Here is a 17,212-nt window from a genome sequence, read left to right as displayed (position 1 = left end):
CATCAGTCTCCTTTCCACAAAGATTGTGGCTACACACCCACCAGTAATAGGTGAAAAGGTCAGTGTCCAGTCCTTCAACTGGGGGTGTATTAAACCTTTCTAATTTTTTCCCAACCTGATAGTAATTCAACTCCTGGTTAAATCTGTACTTTTCTGATACAGAACTGAAATCTATCAGTCTTTCCCTCTGGTTTTCCAGATTTGAAAAGGCCTTCCCTTTCCCTACTGCCCCAAAACCCTGAAGTTATACAGATACTCTCCTAAGTTTTCTTCTACTGGTAGAGCTTTATTCTAAGCTCTTTAATCCACCTGGAATTTATTTTTGCATACGAGAATAATTTTTTCCAACCAATTAGCCAACTCTGGTTATTTTGAGCCTTCCGTGACTCACTCAATTAAAATCCCACTGTGATCAGATACTAACTTCCCATACAAACTTAGAATGTTTCCTGGGATTTCTGTTGTTTTTCACTGATCTCTGTGGAAAAGCCATGCTGTCTTCCTTATTGTAGCTTCATGCTAAGTTTTAATATCTGGTGAAGAAGGTCCACCCTCATTCAACTTTTTCAAAACATTACTAGCAATTTTTACACACCTTCCTTCCATATTGATTTTGAAAACATTTTTGTCATCGTTTTTAAAACTTAGTTTTCTTGTTGCAATTCAATGAAATCGCTTTGAGAAGGCTATTTTTATGATATCACATCTTCCTATCCAGATATTTTGTTCAGGTTTTTTTTTGGTTGGTTTTTTTTTTTTGGTTTTTGATAATTTTAAAAAATTGCTTTCTTTACTTCACTTGGATCCAGATTATTCTTATTATATTTATTCCTAATTATACTGTTTTTATCAGTATGAGCGGAATTTTTTAATTCTTCCACTTTTAACTGATTATTACTATTGACTATTGTATATTTATTTTGTGTCCAACTATTTTACTGAGTTCTCCTATTAGTTCTATTTTTTTTTCATTGACTCTTGGATATTCTAGCTAGAAAATCATTTTGTCTGTTCTAATTTTCATACTACAAATTTCACTTTGTTGTTTTTTCACATTTGCTAGAACCTTAAAACAACGTTGAATAATAGTGACACCAGAGGCCTTTGTGGGTTGATCCTGGTTATAATGGTTTTTAAGGTTTTACTAATTTCCCACTGAAATGTGCCATCTGCTGTTGGTTCATGCACTGGGAGCTCATTAAAAATGCAGAACTGAGATCCCATTTACTGAATCAGAATCTGCATTTTAATATTTCCCAGGTGTTTCGTCTATAAAGTTTAAGGAACACTGGCCTAGAGGACCTTTTTCTATTCTGATTTCACTTCAGAGTTTAGGAAGAATATTTGTGGCTACTGGATTCTACCAAATACCTTTTGGCATCTATTGATCCCTAAAAAATTATTTCCTCCTTTTTTGTAGCTATCATGCATTTCCGTTTTTGACATCCTGATTCTGGACCAGCCATGCGTCGTAGAACAGGAGGCCACTGCTCCATCTCCAAGCACTATCTCTCATCACTTACTTCCTTATCCGTGTCTCTCCAGCTCCCTGGTGCCACGGCCAAGGCTGCAAGCAGCTCACAGTGGGTGCTCAGAAAGCACCTGATTTAACTTGCGCTGTCGCTCTCTTATGGCTCAGCCCCCCTCAGGCCCCCCTTCCTCCTCTCTCTCGAAGCAGATGGTTTTTAATCTTATTGAGTCACAAACCCCTTTGAGAACCTGGTGAAAGCTCTAGACCCCTCTCCAGGATTCCCGTCTGCTGGTTGGGAGGTTGCTGGCAGTCCTGAAGCTCACGATAAGGCCCTTACTCCCTGCTCTCCCATCACCTTTGGCTGTGGAAGACCCCACAGAAACCCCCAGCATCAGCACCCAGCAGCTGCGTTCCCCAGGTGCTCACCACAAGCCAGGCACTGGTTCTCTCACTGAGACCCCATACCTCCAGGCGACAGGTTGTACCCCAGTTTACAGATGAGAAAAACCCAATTTCCTTGAGAAACAAACTCTGAAGGCAAGGACTTCTTGGGGACTGGACAAGCCAAGACAGTCGTTGTCAGTCACAACGCCCCTTCTGGAAGTTTCCTTCCTCTGCAGATGGTTCTGAACCTTGTTATAAAACCGAGAGCGCTCTCAAGACCACAGCTGACCGGACTGGGGTGCCAGGAGTCTGACACAAGGCTTTGTAGGTTGTCCAGCAGCCTCTGGAATGGCCTGCGTGACAGTGCTGCCGAAACTCAGGGTGGCCCTCTCCACATGGGGTCCCAACTGATCCTCCATCTTTGGGCAGTAAAGCTGGGGACGGAGTGAGCAGAAAATGCAGATGGAATGGGGCAGAGCTGAAACACCCATGGAAAGATGGAGAAGTAGAGGTAGAAGCCAGGAGGCAGCGAAGACGGAAGAGAAGTTGCTAGTAAAGCAGGCCCAGGAGAAGCGGGTCTCGGGAGAGGCGGCATGCATCTCGGAGGGGCTGCCAGAGCCGTGTGTGAGGGGATGCATCTCGAGGGCAGGCGCAGGAGCCTGGCTGTGGACGGACGGATGCCGCTTGCCCTGGGAGTGAGCTGGGAGTGAGCTTGGAGGCTCTGCCCAGGGTTTATTGACCAGACATAGTGGCCTCGGTTTCTAGATGTGGGGCCAGCATGAGAGAGCCTGTTCTGGGATGGGGCAGGGCGCAGAAGAACCTGCCGGGAGCTACCAAGGAGGGGGGAGGCCCTCCCAGCAGCACCACAGGGAGAAGAGACTGGCAGCTCTGCCCTGCAATCGCTGAGCTAGGCTGGGGTGGAGGGACGCCGGTGTTTGCAGTGTCCCTCTTGATGGCTCTGAGGACAGTGGGAGCTCTGGTCCCTCTGGTGGTCTCCCAGGGGGGAGGTGAAGGCAAGGGCCCCGGGGCCTGGCCAGCACAGTCGCAGGAAGACCTAGGAGGAGGCACTGCAGAAATGGGGCTCCAGGGGGCCCCCAGCCCACACCTCAGATTAGGACACCGCCCAAGGCCACCTGCAGGGGCTGAGGCCCAGCCACAGGTGTGCTGTAGGCTGCAAATTCCACCCTCTTCTGGCCCTGGGCCCCCTCTGTAGGCAACAGATGGCTACCAGCAGGGATCCAAGTCCACAGACAGGGTCTGGCCAGATTGGGTGTCCCTGGGCAGGGTGTCCTGGCCTCCCTGAAGGAGGAGCAGCCCTCAAGGGAGGTAGAGAGCCACGACCACGTAGATGACCCAGCTGGTGGACACGAAGACCCCGAAGAGGAGGCTGAAGAGCACAAGCGAGCGGGCCTTGCGTGAGGCCTCCTCAGCCTGGGCCAGGTCCCCCCTGCTCAGGGCCGCGCGGGTCTGCAACGAGACAGGGGTGGGGGCTGAGGGTGAGCAGACATGGAGCACCCACTCCCTTGCGTGCAGGTACCAGCAGGGCCAGGCCCCATGCACAGACTGGAAGACTGACCCCCGCCCCGGCCACAGCTCGTAACCGAGCGGGAGCGATGGAAGCGATGGCTGCTGGCTCCTGGGCCCCTGCCACGGGCCTGGCACCATCGACTCCTGCGGACCCATCTCCTACAACCCTCACAACACTCCTGAGGTTGGTGTCATTGTTGCCCCCACTTTGCCGATGAGGAACAAAGGCTCAGAGAGGTTAAGTGATCCACTCAAGGTCACACAGCTGGTGGTAGAGCCAGAATTCACAGGCAGAGTCCCACCTCTGCACTGTCCTGAGAGCTGCCTTCTCCCCCAGTCCTGGCTGGCTTATGACTGGGGACCTTGACCAGTGTGGGTAAGTCAGGGCTGTGTCCAGGTCAGCCTCGGGCAGACGCCCCCCAGAGGCTTGTGTGCTCTGTCTACTAGCATGTCCTCACACTGGTGTCACTGAGTCCCCCGAGCAGGGGAAATGGTCAGGAGGAGCTCAAGACGGTAGGTGAATGGATGGACGGATGGATGGATGGACTAGAGGATGGTGGGTAGATGGATGGATGGATAAATGGGTGGGTGAGTGGGTGATTGGACTGATAGGTATCTAGATGGCTAGAGGTGGATGGATGTCCATTACACAAAAGGCCCCCCTGGGTGGGCAGTTCCTTGGGCCTCCTCAATCATTCACATCTCCCTTGTGAATTGCTTTCTAGAGCAGATCTTTCTAGAGCAGGTCTTGAGTGGTAAGGGGCAGAGGCAGAAGGGGGGAGGAAGTGTCCATCCGAGAGGGGCTGGGCCCCACGGACTGCTGGCACATTTCCCAATCCCTGCCTCCCTCTTGAGGGAAGAAACCCCAGGGCCCCAGATGCTGGGAAGGGGCAGTGCTGAACCCCCGCCCCCTGGCACCGGCAGCTGCCTGCTGGGAGGGCTGTACCCAGGGGACCCCACGACCCCTACCTCATGGGAGTAGACGATGGCGATGAGCCCGGTGAGCAGGCAGCAGAAGAGGGTCACGAGCACGGACTCCATCATGTAGTCCTTGGGCAGCGGCCTGTGCTCCACCGTGGCGGAGGCTGGCATGCCGGCCATGGGGTTGTTGTACTGCGGGGGCAGAGGCCACGGAGCCGTGAGGGAGCCATGGAGCCCGCCCCGCCCCCAGACGCCCGAGTAAGGACAGCGCCAGCGAGGATCACTCCGCCCACCCCCAACCCCCACCCAGTGAGGCTGCAGGTCACCAAGGGGTCAGGTCAAGACCCCCCCTTCTGCTCTCTCTCTCCACACCCCAGCCTGTCACTCAGCCGCCAGGAATCCTCTCTAAATTGCTCAGTGCAGGGTCCAGCCACCACTGTGTCTCCGTCCTCACTGGGCTCCGGTTCTGGGGAGCGGAGCTCCAAGCTCTCCACCCAAGGCGTTTTGTTGTAAAAATTTCATCAAATCATCTCCCACCCAAAGGCCCTGGGCCCCTCACAATGGATCCCACCTACCTATCGTCTCCTCCCCACGAAGCTGAACAAACCACCGTCCTTCCCAGACGCCCAGGTTCGGCTACTTCCACACCTGTGCTGTGTCCTCTGGCAAGAGTGCCGTTCCTTCTCTGCCTGAATTCTCCTATTCGTCCCTCAGAACCCAGCTCAAATGCCCCCCACTTCTGGGAAGCCTCCTGGGCTCCCCCACTCCCCAGGCTGAGGTAACCCTTTCGTTTTCCTCTGGGCACAGAAGCCCCTCTGCTGGAGTCGCTTAGTGACCTCTGATTGCTGCCAAACTGTCCCACCCGAGGGAGGTGGGGGGGAGGGCGAGAGGGGCATGAGTAAGTGGGGTTACGGGGTGAGTAGGGGGTAAGGTGGGCATGGAGCAGGCACCGAGCTGAGCGAGGGAGGGGTGGCCGCATGCTGGGGGTGCCCCACTCACCACAGGGAACGACGCGAAGAGCGGCGCGGGGGCCGAGCCGGGGTAGAGGGGCGTGGCGGACGGCGGTGGGTACAGGGCCTGGGGCGACGGCCCCGGCTGGAAGAGGACCGGCCCCTGCGGGAAGGGCGGGTAGAGCAGATGCACCGCCTTGGGGTCGGGTGGCGCGTAGGGTGGGGGTTCGCCCACGAAGCCGATGTTGGGGACGCCCCCAGCCACCACCTTGGGCCCCTGCCTGGCCTCGCCCATGGCCTGGGCCTGGGCGGGGGCTGCCGCCGAGGCCTCAGCCTGGGAGTCGGCGGGGGGGTCCTCCTGTGACGGGGCTCTGCCCCCGTCCATGGCCGCTTCCTCCGGTGGCTCTCCATCCTCATCCAGGAGCTGCGGGCGGCGCGGGAGCTGCGGGAGCTGCGGGAGCTGTGGGAGCTTCGGGCTCCGGGGGTCCTCAGCGGCCACGGGACCACTGCCCCCTTTCGTGTCCGCTCCTAGGAAGAAATGGCAGGTTCCTGAGCCCCAAGAGGCCACCGAGCCCAGTGGGACTCCTCCCTCTAAGCCCCGAAACAGCCCCTCCAAGGAGAAAGTCGCAAAGACCTTGCCAATCCTGACCCCTTCCACACCACACACCTGTGGGCATCGTGGGGCTGGGGGTGACAGCCTGCGCTGGAGCCTCTCCAAGCCGGGTCCTTGAAGAATCTTTACCCAAAGTGCAAAGACAGGACAAGAAAACTGAGGCTCAGAGAGGTGAAGTGCCTTGCTGGTGGTCACACAGCCAGTGGGTGTCCAGCCTGGACAGTCTGCAGGTCTTCCCCTGCCCGGTGGGCCCTTGGTCCAGATTGCTACTACTGGGAGGTAGTCCTGCCCCACTGCCCTGCTGCGGCAGCAGATTGGCCCAAGAAAGGACCATCGACCCAGGGAAGCCCCCTGGGAGGCTGGTCTGTGACACAGTCCAGTGGGGACTGCTTTCAGGAGATGAGCTGAGCCAATCAGATTCTTGGCTTGGGAGCTGGGGAAGGTGGGATGCTCAGGAGTTCTCAGACCCCAACTGAGTGACCTCAGAGAGACAGGAGGTCACTAAGGGTCAAGTGCCTACAGGGGCAGAGAGGAAACAAAACCTGAATGAGGGTGGGGAGGGGCAGAGAGAGGAGAGCAGCAGTGGGTAGAGAGAAGCCTTCCCAGCAGCTTGAAGCCGGGGCTCAGAGGCCCTCAGCTGCTCAGCTGCCTTCCAGCCTTGCCTTGGCCTCCAGCATTCACACGATAAGCCCTGGAGGCACCTGAACAGGACTCAACAACCCTGAAGGTCTGCCTGCACCTCCTGAGAGTATTCTGACAGCTGACCACCTCTAGGCCTCAGGCAGGTACTGGAGGAAGGGCCTGGACGAGAGTCCTGGGTGGACCCCCTGGACCTGAGTGGGCATTCAAGGCCCCACAGAAGGGGTGGGCAGCCCTGGGCCTAGCTTTGGAAGTTCATTTCCTAAGTGTCCTTAGGGTTATAGAAAGCAGAGAAATAAGTAAAACAGACACAACAGTGACAATTCAGGTGATGGTGGAAGAGACTTGCTGAAATCCCCCCTCTCAGCCCCACCCCAACCCCCACTCCTCCCAGGCCCTGCTGAGCTGGTCCATGGAGGAGGGATCCCCAGTGGCAAGGAGTGCTGAGCTCCCAAGGGCGCCCCACTCCATCTTCTCACAGCAGCCAGGGGCTCACTCAGGGCCTGTGCTCCTCACAGACCTGCCGTGTATGCTTCCATCTTTACCTGTGCTGTTCCATCTGTTTTTCCACCCCTTGAATCTGGACTAGGCCATGTGACCTGCTTCGTCCAATGGAACATTGATAAACATTGTGCAAGCAGAGGCTTTAAAAACCTATCTCTCCAGGTTTCCAGGGGCTGGGAAGGGATGAGGAGTTAGTGTTTAATGGGGACAGAGTTTCTATTTCAGAAGATGAGAAAGTTCTGGAGATGATGGTGGTGATGGTGGCACAACAACGTGAATGTACTTAATGCCACTGAACTGTACACTTAAAAATGGTTAAGATGGTAAATCTTAGGTATATTTTATCAGTTTTTAAAAAGCCTATCTCTCCTGCTGATTAAAACTGAAAACTTTAGACAAAATATTAAAGGAAATTACCCAAAGCCACTGAAAAGTGAACAAAAGCAGGCAGTGGAATGGAGTCAAAACTCAGAGAAGCAACCTTCAAGGAGTATTTCCCATTTGCCTCTCTTGTTTCCCTCAAAGTTTGAAGATCCAGCCCCAGAGCGACATGGTGGAGGAGCAGATGGGCAGCTAAACTCCACTAGAAACCCTGTAATTCTGGCCAGAGAAACCAGGAAAGGGCCCTTGTAGAATGGAAGAGTGGGGGACATCCTGAAGAGAAAGGCATGGCAGAGGGGGCTCCCCTAGTTTTGTATGGGAAATGGGGTGACCAGTGCATCTCAGTTTGCCCAGGACTGTCTCAGATTTACTACTGACAATCGCACATCCTGGAAAAACCCTCAGTCCCAAACAAACTGTGATGGTTAGTCACTCAAGAATGGATCCATACAAGTCTTGGGTTCACCTCCCACCTACATGTAGGGGACAGACCTAAACTAGCATAAGACAGACATTGAAAATTGGACCACCAAAACAGTCAAAAAACAATTAACAAAATGACAGTAAGTACATATATCAATATTATTTTCAATGTAAATGAACTAAATCATCTAACCAAAAGACATAGAGAGCCTAAATGGATAAAGAAACAAGATCAATCAACGTGCTGTCTGTAAGAGACTCCCTTTAAATGTTGGGACACACTCAGACTGAACGTGAAGGGATGAAAAAACATGTCATGTGAATGGAAACCAAAAGAAAGCTGGGGTAGCTATACTTATATCAGATAAAATGGACTTTAAAATAAAGACTGTAATAAGACACAAAGAATAGTCCTACATAATGATAAAGAAGTCAATCCAACAAGAGTATACATTTATAAATATTTATGCACCCAACATAGAAACACCTAAATATACATGGTAAGTATGAACAGACCTAAAGAGAGAAATGGACAGCAAGACAGTAATAGCAGGGAACTTTACTACCCAACTTACATCAATGGATACATCATCCAGACAGAAAAGTCAATAAGGAAACATTGGCCTTAAATGATACATTATACCAGATGGATTAAACAGATATATACAGAACCAAAAGAATACACATTCTTCTCAAGCGCACAGGGAACATTCTCCAGGATAAATCATATGTTTGAACACAAAACGAGTCTTAAAAATTTTAGGAAGATTGAAGTCATATCAAGCATCTTTTCAGACCCAGTGGTATGAAACTAGAAATCAATCACAGGAAAACTGGAAATTTTACAATAGGTCGGAGATTAAGCAGCATGCTACTGAACAACAAATGGGTCAAAGAAGAAATAAAAAAAATACCTTGCGACAAATGAAAGGGGAAATACAGCATACCAACACTTATGGGATGCAGCAAAAGCAGTTCTAAGAGGGAAGTTCATAGCAATAAATGCCTACATCAAGAAACAAAAATCTCAACCAATCTAACTTTACACCTCAAGGAACTAGAAAAAGAACAAAGCCCAAAGTTAGTAGAGGGGAGGGAATAAAGATCAGAAGCAGGAATAAATAAAATAGAGACTAAAAAGACAATAGGAAAGGTCAATGAAATGAAGAGCTGATTCTTTGAAAAGATAAACAAAATTGACAAATCTTTAGCTATACTCACAAAAAAAGAGACAGAAAACTCAAAATCAGAAATGAAAGAGATCTTACAACTGATACCACAGAAATGCCCAAGTATCATGAGACCATAATGAACAATTAGACACCAACAAAATTGGACAACCTACAAGAAATGAACAAATTCCTAGAAACCTACAACTACCAAGACTGAAACATGAAGAAATAGAAACTCTGAACAGACCAATTACTAATAAGGAGATTGAAACAGTAATCAAAAACCTCCCAACAGGGCCGGCCCAGTGGCTCAGGCGATTGGAGCCCTATGCTCCTAACACCAAAGGCTGCTGGTTCGATTCCCACATGGGCCAGTGGGCTGTCAACCACAAGGTTGCCAGTTCAACTCCTTGAGTCCCGCAAGGGATGGTGGGCTGCGCCCCCTGCAACTAGCAATGGCAACTGGACCGGAGCTGAGCTGCGCCCTCCACAACTAGATTGAAGGACAACGACTTGGAGCTGATGGGCCCTGGAGAAACACACTGTCCCCCAATAAAAAATTTAAAAAAAAGACATTACTAAGAAAACACGAAGATATGTCAGAGTGTGAGTAAATATTCATAACACATTATCATATCAGACAAAGGAGTTATATCAACAGTGTATAAAGAACTCTTCCAACTCAATAACTCAAATATCCCAATGAGAAAGTGGATGAAATATTTGTAAACACTTCACCAAAGAAGATATCTGAATGCCCAATAAGCACATACAAAAATGCTCAATGTCATTAGTCACCAGAAATGCCATCAAAATTAGAAATGCCAATTAAAAGCACAAGATATCACTACATACCAACTAGAATGGGGGGGAAACCCCAAAACCAGACCGTAGCATGCTTTGGCAAGTATATAAAACACATGGGACTCTTAGACACCTGGTAGAAAAGCAGAGTAACACAACCACTTTGGGAAACAGTCTGACAGTTTCTTAATATGTTAAACATACGCTTACCATATGACCCAACAATTCCACTCATAGGTATTTACCCAAGAGAAATAAAAACATATGACCACACAAAGACTCGTGTGCCAATGTTTATAGCAGCTCTATTTGTAATAGTCCAAATTGGAAATAACACACACAGCCATTAACAGATGAAAGAATAAACGAAAGCACCTTTGCTCTGTCCATACGAGGGACTATGTCTATGGTGGGCAGCCTTACAATGGCCCCCAAGGAGCCCTGCCTCTCAACATGTAATCCTCTCCCCTTGATGTGGGCTGGACTTCATGACTTGCTAATGAAGAGAATATGGCAGAAGATGTGAGGTGTCACTTCTGAGATTAGGTTTTAAAAAGACTGTGGCTTCTTCTCAGTTGCTCTCTCTCTTTCTATGTCCAGTAACTCCAAGAAAAAACGAGCTTCCATGTTGCAAGGAGTCACGTGAAGAGGCCCATGTGATGTGGCCTGGTGTGGCATGGGCCTTAGTCCAACAGCCCAGATGGAATTGAGACCACCCCCCACCCAGGCCAACAACCCATGAGGAACTGAAACCTGCCGACACCCAGGTGACTGAGTTTGGAGGCAGACATTTCAGCCTCTGTGAGGTCTTGAGGTGATCACATCCTGGCTGATGGCTGGACTGTACCTTCCTGAGAAACCTCGAGCTAAGCCACACCAGACCCCTCTGACCCACACTGTGGGGTACTAAATGTATTGTTCTAAGCCTGAATTTTGAGTTCTTTGTTATGCAGCAATAGATAATTGATACAACTCCTCAGCAATAAAAAAGAACCAACTCTCAATACACACAATAATGTAAATGAATTTCTAAATCATTATGCCGAGGAGAAGCCAGTCAAAAAGAGAGTACATGCTATATGATTCCATTTATATAAAATTCTAGAAAATGCAATATAAAGAAAGCCAATCAGTAGTTGTCAGGAATGGAGGTGGAAGGCAGGCACAAAGGGCACAGGGAAACTTCGGGGAATGGTGAAGAGGTGGATTTTGATGTGACAGCTTCACGGAAGCATAATGTGTCAAAACTGATCAAAACGCACATGTTAAATATGGACAGTGTGCTGTTCTTCAATTACACTCCAAATACAGTTCAATCATTCTTTAAAAAAAATTTTTTTAAAGCACTTGCACATCTGGGCTTGTTCTTGCTGCTGAGAACCTTTCTGCCACCATTGGGAGGAGTCAGCACAAGCCCCCTGAACAGGTCACAAGCTCCCAGCCAACAGTCTGCTGATCCCCAGGCAACCAGCCCCCCGTGAGCTGGACTTGACAAGCAGAACCACCCCACTGACCTACAAAATCACGAGAAATAACTCTTGCGGTTTTAAGCCACTATGTTTTGGGGTGGTTTGTTATACAGCAAAAGCCCATTGGTAACTGATACAAAGTTTCCTTGGCAGCCAGTGCCAGGCACATTGGCAGTGCCCAGAATCAGGACAGGAGGTTGGGGAGGAGGCCGTGGCTGAATAAAAGGAGAGACAATGATGGCCTGAGCCAGAACGAAGGCACGGGGCCAGAAGTGATGTGGACCAATGGACGGACTCAGGCAGCATTGAGGAGGGTACCCCAGCCTGACAGCACATGGGGACGCGGAGGGGAAAGAGTCGTCAAGACTACTGAGAGGGCAGAGCGAACCTCTCTCATCTCCGGCTCAGCGTTTGGGGCTGGGCTGGGCTGGTGGGGCTGGGATGAGGTTCTCTCTTATCTTCAGGAGGCTGAGCTCAGGGGCCAGGCCTCCTGCGGGGCTTCACCCACCCTGTGCCTCTTCAGTTTCCTCACCCTTCAAAACAACACCTGGAGGGGGGTATTGTGGAGATTAAATGAGCATTCACCCGTAAAGTGAAGTGCTTAGGCCGCTATGAGCGCTGCTCCACTAACACTGGCTGCCGCTATCTGAAGTTAGGAAGGTGAGAAAAGGGAACGGTGTTCTGGCCAGTTTGGGCCATCTGGGGGGGGGGGGGGGGCAAGGAATGAGAGCAGCTGGGAAGTGAGCTCCACACTGAAAGTCAGAACGTCTGTGACTGTTAAGTTTGATCCAAAGAGCTGGGCTCTTCCAGGCAGACCCTGGCGGGGGCTGAGGGGTTGCTGAGCCAAGTGGGAGGTGGGCGTGGCCTAAATATCCCAGGGCGGGGGCAGCCAGACTCCCGCCCCTGTAGAGACCTGGTTAGATGCTTCCAGGATTTCCAGGGCATCCCCCAACCCCACCCACCAGCCAAGGGCTGGAGTTTTAAATAATGAAGGCAGCAGCAGCACCATGGCCGCCTGGGGTGGGGGTGGGGGCGGGGGGGATGAGAGCCGGTGCTTGCTGTCCAAGCGGGGTGGGGGGGTGGGGGGGGCCTTCCAGTGCCACTGGCTCACTTCCTTATGAAGCTCTCAGCCAAAACCCACCTTCCCTGCCACGCAAAGCCCCAAATCCCCCTCCGAATATGCGACTACGCAGAGGCACCAGCCAGCCAGCCAAGCTGTCAGTCGCACACGTTTGGACCTGCGTCCAAGGCCCAGAAACACAATTCTGTACACAAACCCTGCGACAACACCGCGATCTGAGCACATTCAGGTGTCTGCGCCACTGCTGAGCATGTGGCTGAAGCGTTGTGGGTAAGGGGTCCGGGTGACTAGCAGTGACAGCGCGATCAGCAGCAGCTCCCACTATTAGGCATTAACTACGCGTGCACAGAACGTACAGTTGCCTTAACATCGAACCAGCACGGCCAACGCGTGAACTCGGGCTGTGTGACCTTACAGGCATGTGGCATAGATGCTCCGTGCCTCTGTTTCCTCCTCCATAAAATGAGGATAATAATGGTAACAACCATTCAGAAGTGGTAACAGTGAACCTGTGACCAGGCCCTGTTCTGAGGGCTTTGTTATAGTATCTGTCATCCTCGGTGCGCTTTTCTTTTCCTATCCCCATTTCACAGACGCCAGAACTGAGGCTCCTAGCAGGTAACCCGAGCCTCGGCTGGCAGGTCCACTCGATGCCGGTCCCTACGGGATGCTGGCACGGGATGCTGGCACAGGAATGCCCCCGGGGCCGCCGAGCCCTTGCCCCAGTTATAGAAACAAAAACCACATCTTCCCTGGGCCCCGCCAGGGCAAATACCTGGCCCGATGGCGCGGAGATAGGGCTACAGAGTAAATAAATGTGCTGGCGGGGCTGCCAGGGCCGCGGCCCGTGGTTCTCGGGTTCTCGACACCCGAGCCTCCGCGGGACATTCCGGCGAAAAGGTGGGGGAGGTGCTCGAGGGTCGCAGGTGGTGGCGGCGCTTAGAGCCAGGCCGGGCCCCGCCCCTCCTCGCAGCTGTAACCCCTGCGAGCGAGCCGGGGGGCAGAAGAAATCTAGGTGCCTCCCCGCTGGTTGTCGTTGGGGGCCAGGCAGGGCTCTGCACCACCCCGGTCTCCCGCCGCCACCGCCACCCTCGTACCTCCCCGCGGGCCTGGGACTCCTGGGGACAGGGACGGGGGTTGGGGGAGGGTCTCGGTTCACTGCCCACCCCGCCCCTTCCAGGGCCCGGTTCCGGTGGGGGCCGTCGTGGGTCCTTGAATGAATCTTTCGGCGGTCCCGCCCTTCTCTCCCCATCTCTCCGGCTCGGCCCTCCCCCACCACACCTCACCCTCCTCTCGCGGTCCCTCGCGGTCGGCGGGGTCTCTTGCTGTCTGTGTCTCCCTTCCCTGGCCCTGTCTCTGCCCCCAGGGTCGCCCCCTACCCCCGCTCTAAGGACTTCAGCCTGGACAGAGGGGTGAACATCGTCACCAGAGGAAGGACAGGGCGTGGGGGAGGGGAGTGGAAAATGCTCCCCAAATTTCCACTGCTCTAGCCCCTGCTGCCTGCTCTGGGGTGGGAAAAGGTGGGGCTGCAGGGACCCCGGGGCCACGCCAAAGGCGGCCCCTCCCAGCTCTCCTGCAGGGGCACCCATAGAGCTTAATGGGGACATGTCCCAAGCTGCCTGAACTTCCCACGGCAGCCTCCTGGTCTCCCCAGTTCGGGGTGGGGGTGGGGGTGGGGGTGGGGGGTGCGGTGTCCCAGAGTAGGGCTAGGTTGGGGCCACGCAGAAAGAGCCTCCGGAGCCAGGCCGGGCGCGCCCCCACCTTCCCGCCCCTCGGTCCGCAGCCCCGCCACGGGGACCCTCGGAGCCCGGGTCGGGGGGGTGGGAGGGGAGGCGCGCAGCGTGCACCCGGTGCCCCGCTCCCTTACCTGCGTCCATGGCGCGGGCCGGCGGCCGGGCAAGCAGGGCGGCGCGGCTACCGGCACCCAGCGCCTCCCGCCGCCGTCGGGCCCGGCTCCGCTTTCGCCGCCGGCTCGGGTTTCCTGGTGCCGGCAGCTCGGCCGGTTAATAATTGACCGCCTGGGTTACCCACGCTGTGTCAACAGGTGGCTCCCGCGCGCCCTAGCGCGGGGCCCCAACCTGCGTGCCCCCCACCCACCCACCCGCCCCGCAGAGAGGGGAAGGTCGCAGTGGAGTTGGATGCGGTGGGAGGAGGGCAGAAGCCGGGCAAAGTTGGGAAAGGGCAGGGCTAAGCCTGCAAATGCGCACGGGGCCAGGAAGGCCAGTGTGAGACGATGGAGAAGTAGTGGAGGCTTGGCCACACCGGACAGCACAGCTGCATGTATTTGGGACATGCACTAGAGTGACACTTTTGGGAAAGTGTCACTCTAGAAATCAATAACGACATCCGTATGCAAAATAATAGGACCAGCAGATCCTAGTTGCAGAATCCCAACTAATAACAGTAGAAGGAATGAGGGAAGTAGAAAATCACCATTAGGTCATCGCAGTAATAGTCGCCACGGGCAAGAGCCACTAGTGGGTGAAAATGGTTTAAAGAGAAACAGAATGTTTGCTAAGTCTCAAAGTACCTCCTGCAAAATATTAATACTTAGGACGTACAAAGGGAAAACCAGCAAGTGTCCTGTGGAGAATCCTGAGGTCCCGCCTGACCCGTGGTCAGGGCTGGCATCACTAGTAACACACAAGGCCATCATGTACACCTGGCGTGTGGCCCTGAGGGGGCACCTCTCATCTGCAGCACGCCTCCCAAGAACGCAGAAAGCCAATCACACGGACACCTCAGGCAAACCTATGGTGAGGGGCACTCTCTGGCGGAAACAGTGCAGTGTCTTTATTTTTCACCGTTAGAATTTTCATTTGGCTCTTAAAATGCACGTTTTTTCCCCCATAATATTTTTTCTGTTGTTATGCACTCTATTCTGTGTACCTTCCCTTCAAGTGGTTTTAAAGACTTTTTGTTTGAAAATAATTTCAAACTCAGAGAAAAGCTACAAGAGTAGTGCAAGTGACTATGTCGTTCCTAGCATACCGTATTTTGCCGTGTATAATGCACATTTTTTTGCCCAAATTTGTAAGTGAAAAATAGGGCTGCGCATTATACATGGGTAGTGCTAATTTCGTATCTATATAAATGTTTTTAATTCTTTTATTTATGCTTATAAGTTAAAAGTGTAACTCTAGGGCAGCTGGTTAGCTCAGTTGGTTAGAGCTCGATGCTCTTAACAACAAGGTTGCTGGTTCGATCCCCACATGGGCCACTGTGAGCTGCACCCTCCACAACTAGATTGAAACAACTACTTGACTTGGAGCTGATGAGTCCTGGAAAAACACACTTAAAATAAATAAAAGTTAAAAAAAAAGTGTCACTCTAGAAATCAATAACGACATCCGTATGCAAAATAATACCCCGGAATACTATACTCGGTTTTATTGAACTTAAGACGAACTTGCAATGACAAAGAGTTCTTGGCGTTCTGTGATGCATAAATCGTAAATTTGTTACCAGTACATAAAATTTCTTGTACCTTGTATCTGTTCTCGTGTTTTGTAATTATTTGTTACATAAAATTTCTTGTACCACAATATGTTAAAAAATAAATGCTAAAATTCCTTTGTAATACCAAAAAAAAGTACCTAAACGTAAACAAATAAAAATTTGAATTAAAAAATTATAACGAAAGGTTTTTTACCTCTGAAAGTTTGGGCTGAAAACGTGAGTGCGCATCATACATGGAAAAATACGGTATATTTATTTATTTTTTTGTCAGTACAGAATCCGGTCCAGGATTATGTGTTGCATTTATTGGGCACATCTTCAGACACTTTTATAGACCCATTTTAACATCCTTTCCAAACAGGTGTCTCATCTCGTTTCTGAGATGGGCTTTGGCTCATTGTCGTCCCTGCTGACTGTTTATTCTTCAGGTGGCAGACTTACTCATGGCTTTTGTAATCTTGGTGAGGTCGTCTTCAGCAGCAGCTATCTTCTAAAGGTGACCTGCGGGTGCCACGCATGTGCTCTGAGCTGTGAAATAGTTTGGCATTTGTCCCTATGAATCCTTTTGGAAGTCACCAGCTGTGACTGGGGTTTTTAAGTCTCTGCCTGGTTTCTGCACCATGTGGGTGGCCACGTGCAGTGCAGGTCCAGGGCCCCGCTTTCTTAGGGGAAGATTCTCTTTCTCCCCAGAGCCATTGGTTAGTGGTTTGCTTCAGAAGGACAGTCCCTTTCAGGCTCCAGCTGCATGCAGAGGGTCAGTCCCAGAACCCTGCTGCTGTGTGCCGGGCTGTGGCTGCCCCTGGTCTGTGACTCCCACCTGGTCTGGGTCCCTTTATGGGCAACTGAGTGTCAACCACTAGCTATGAGGACCTTCTTCATTCAACGGCCTGGATATCGTTGAATGTGGTTGGATTTCTCTTTCTTGTGTGGGAACGGGGAGATTGGGCACTTTTCTGTGTCTGGGGTGCATACTGAGTAAATATAGCGTGTTGAGAATGTGGTGTGCTGACTTCCGGCATCGACTAGCTCGGCTCTCTTGACTGGAAGTCCACTTACAGCCACAAGCCTCGGGCAAGCCAGGTAATGGCTCTGCTCGTCAATTTCCCCATCAGAAACCTGGTACCCACATCGCAGCATTTATTAGAACCAAAACCAAAGGGAGACCAGCCTTGAAAATTCCTTGAGCAGGCAAAGCCAGTTCAGTCATACATAGCTGAATTTAGCTGATTTTGCAAGACTACCTTGACCTGGGTTATTTCTTGCTTTTACCTCTGAAAATCAGAAGCCAAACTTAAACTGTTTCTCAAAGTTGATAAGAGGTAGCCACCAATCACTTCCCTATCACTTAGGAAACTTCTAACATTGTAACTAACCAATGTGAAGCATGAACAGTCACTCTAGAAGCTGCTTTCCA

The 17,212-nt window shown here is 51.5% G+C and overlaps 1 protein-coding gene across 2 annotated transcripts; it reads right to left on the bottom strand.

Moving 5' to 3' along the window:
- Positions 1–707: 707 nt before the first annotated feature.
- On the bottom strand, positions 708–14,397 carry PRRT1B (proline rich transmembrane protein 1B). Of its 2 annotated transcripts, XM_074331223.1 has the most exons (5): positions 14,207–14,397; positions 5,921–5,989; positions 5,303–5,781; positions 4,352–4,495; positions 708–3,322 (listed from the first exon to the last, which is right to left on the bottom strand). In XM_074331223.1, exons 1-5 carry the CDS (start codon positions 14,214–14,216, stop codon positions 3,173–3,175), a joined length of 852 nt encoding a protein of 283 aa, XP_074187324.1. In that variant the 5' UTR covers positions 14,217–14,397; the 3' UTR covers positions 708–3,172. The 2 variants fall into 2 exon arrangements, with proteins under 2 accessions (XP_074187324.1, XP_074187325.1); XM_074331224.1 differs by lacking the exon at positions 5,921–5,989 and having other exon boundaries at positions 14,207–14,396.
- Between the last annotated feature and the right edge of the window lie 2,815 nt (positions 14,398–17,212).

The sequence above is a fragment of the Rhinolophus sinicus genome, linkage group LG04 (genome assembly GCF_036562045.2).
Source record: "Rhinolophus sinicus isolate RSC01 linkage group LG04, ASM3656204v1, whole genome shotgun sequence".
Classification (NCBI taxonomy): Eukaryota; Metazoa; Chordata; class Mammalia; order Chiroptera; family Rhinolophidae; genus Rhinolophus; species Rhinolophus sinicus.
The sequence above is the reverse complement of the archived record's forward strand: the minus strand, read 5'-3'. Positions and strand labels throughout refer to the sequence as shown.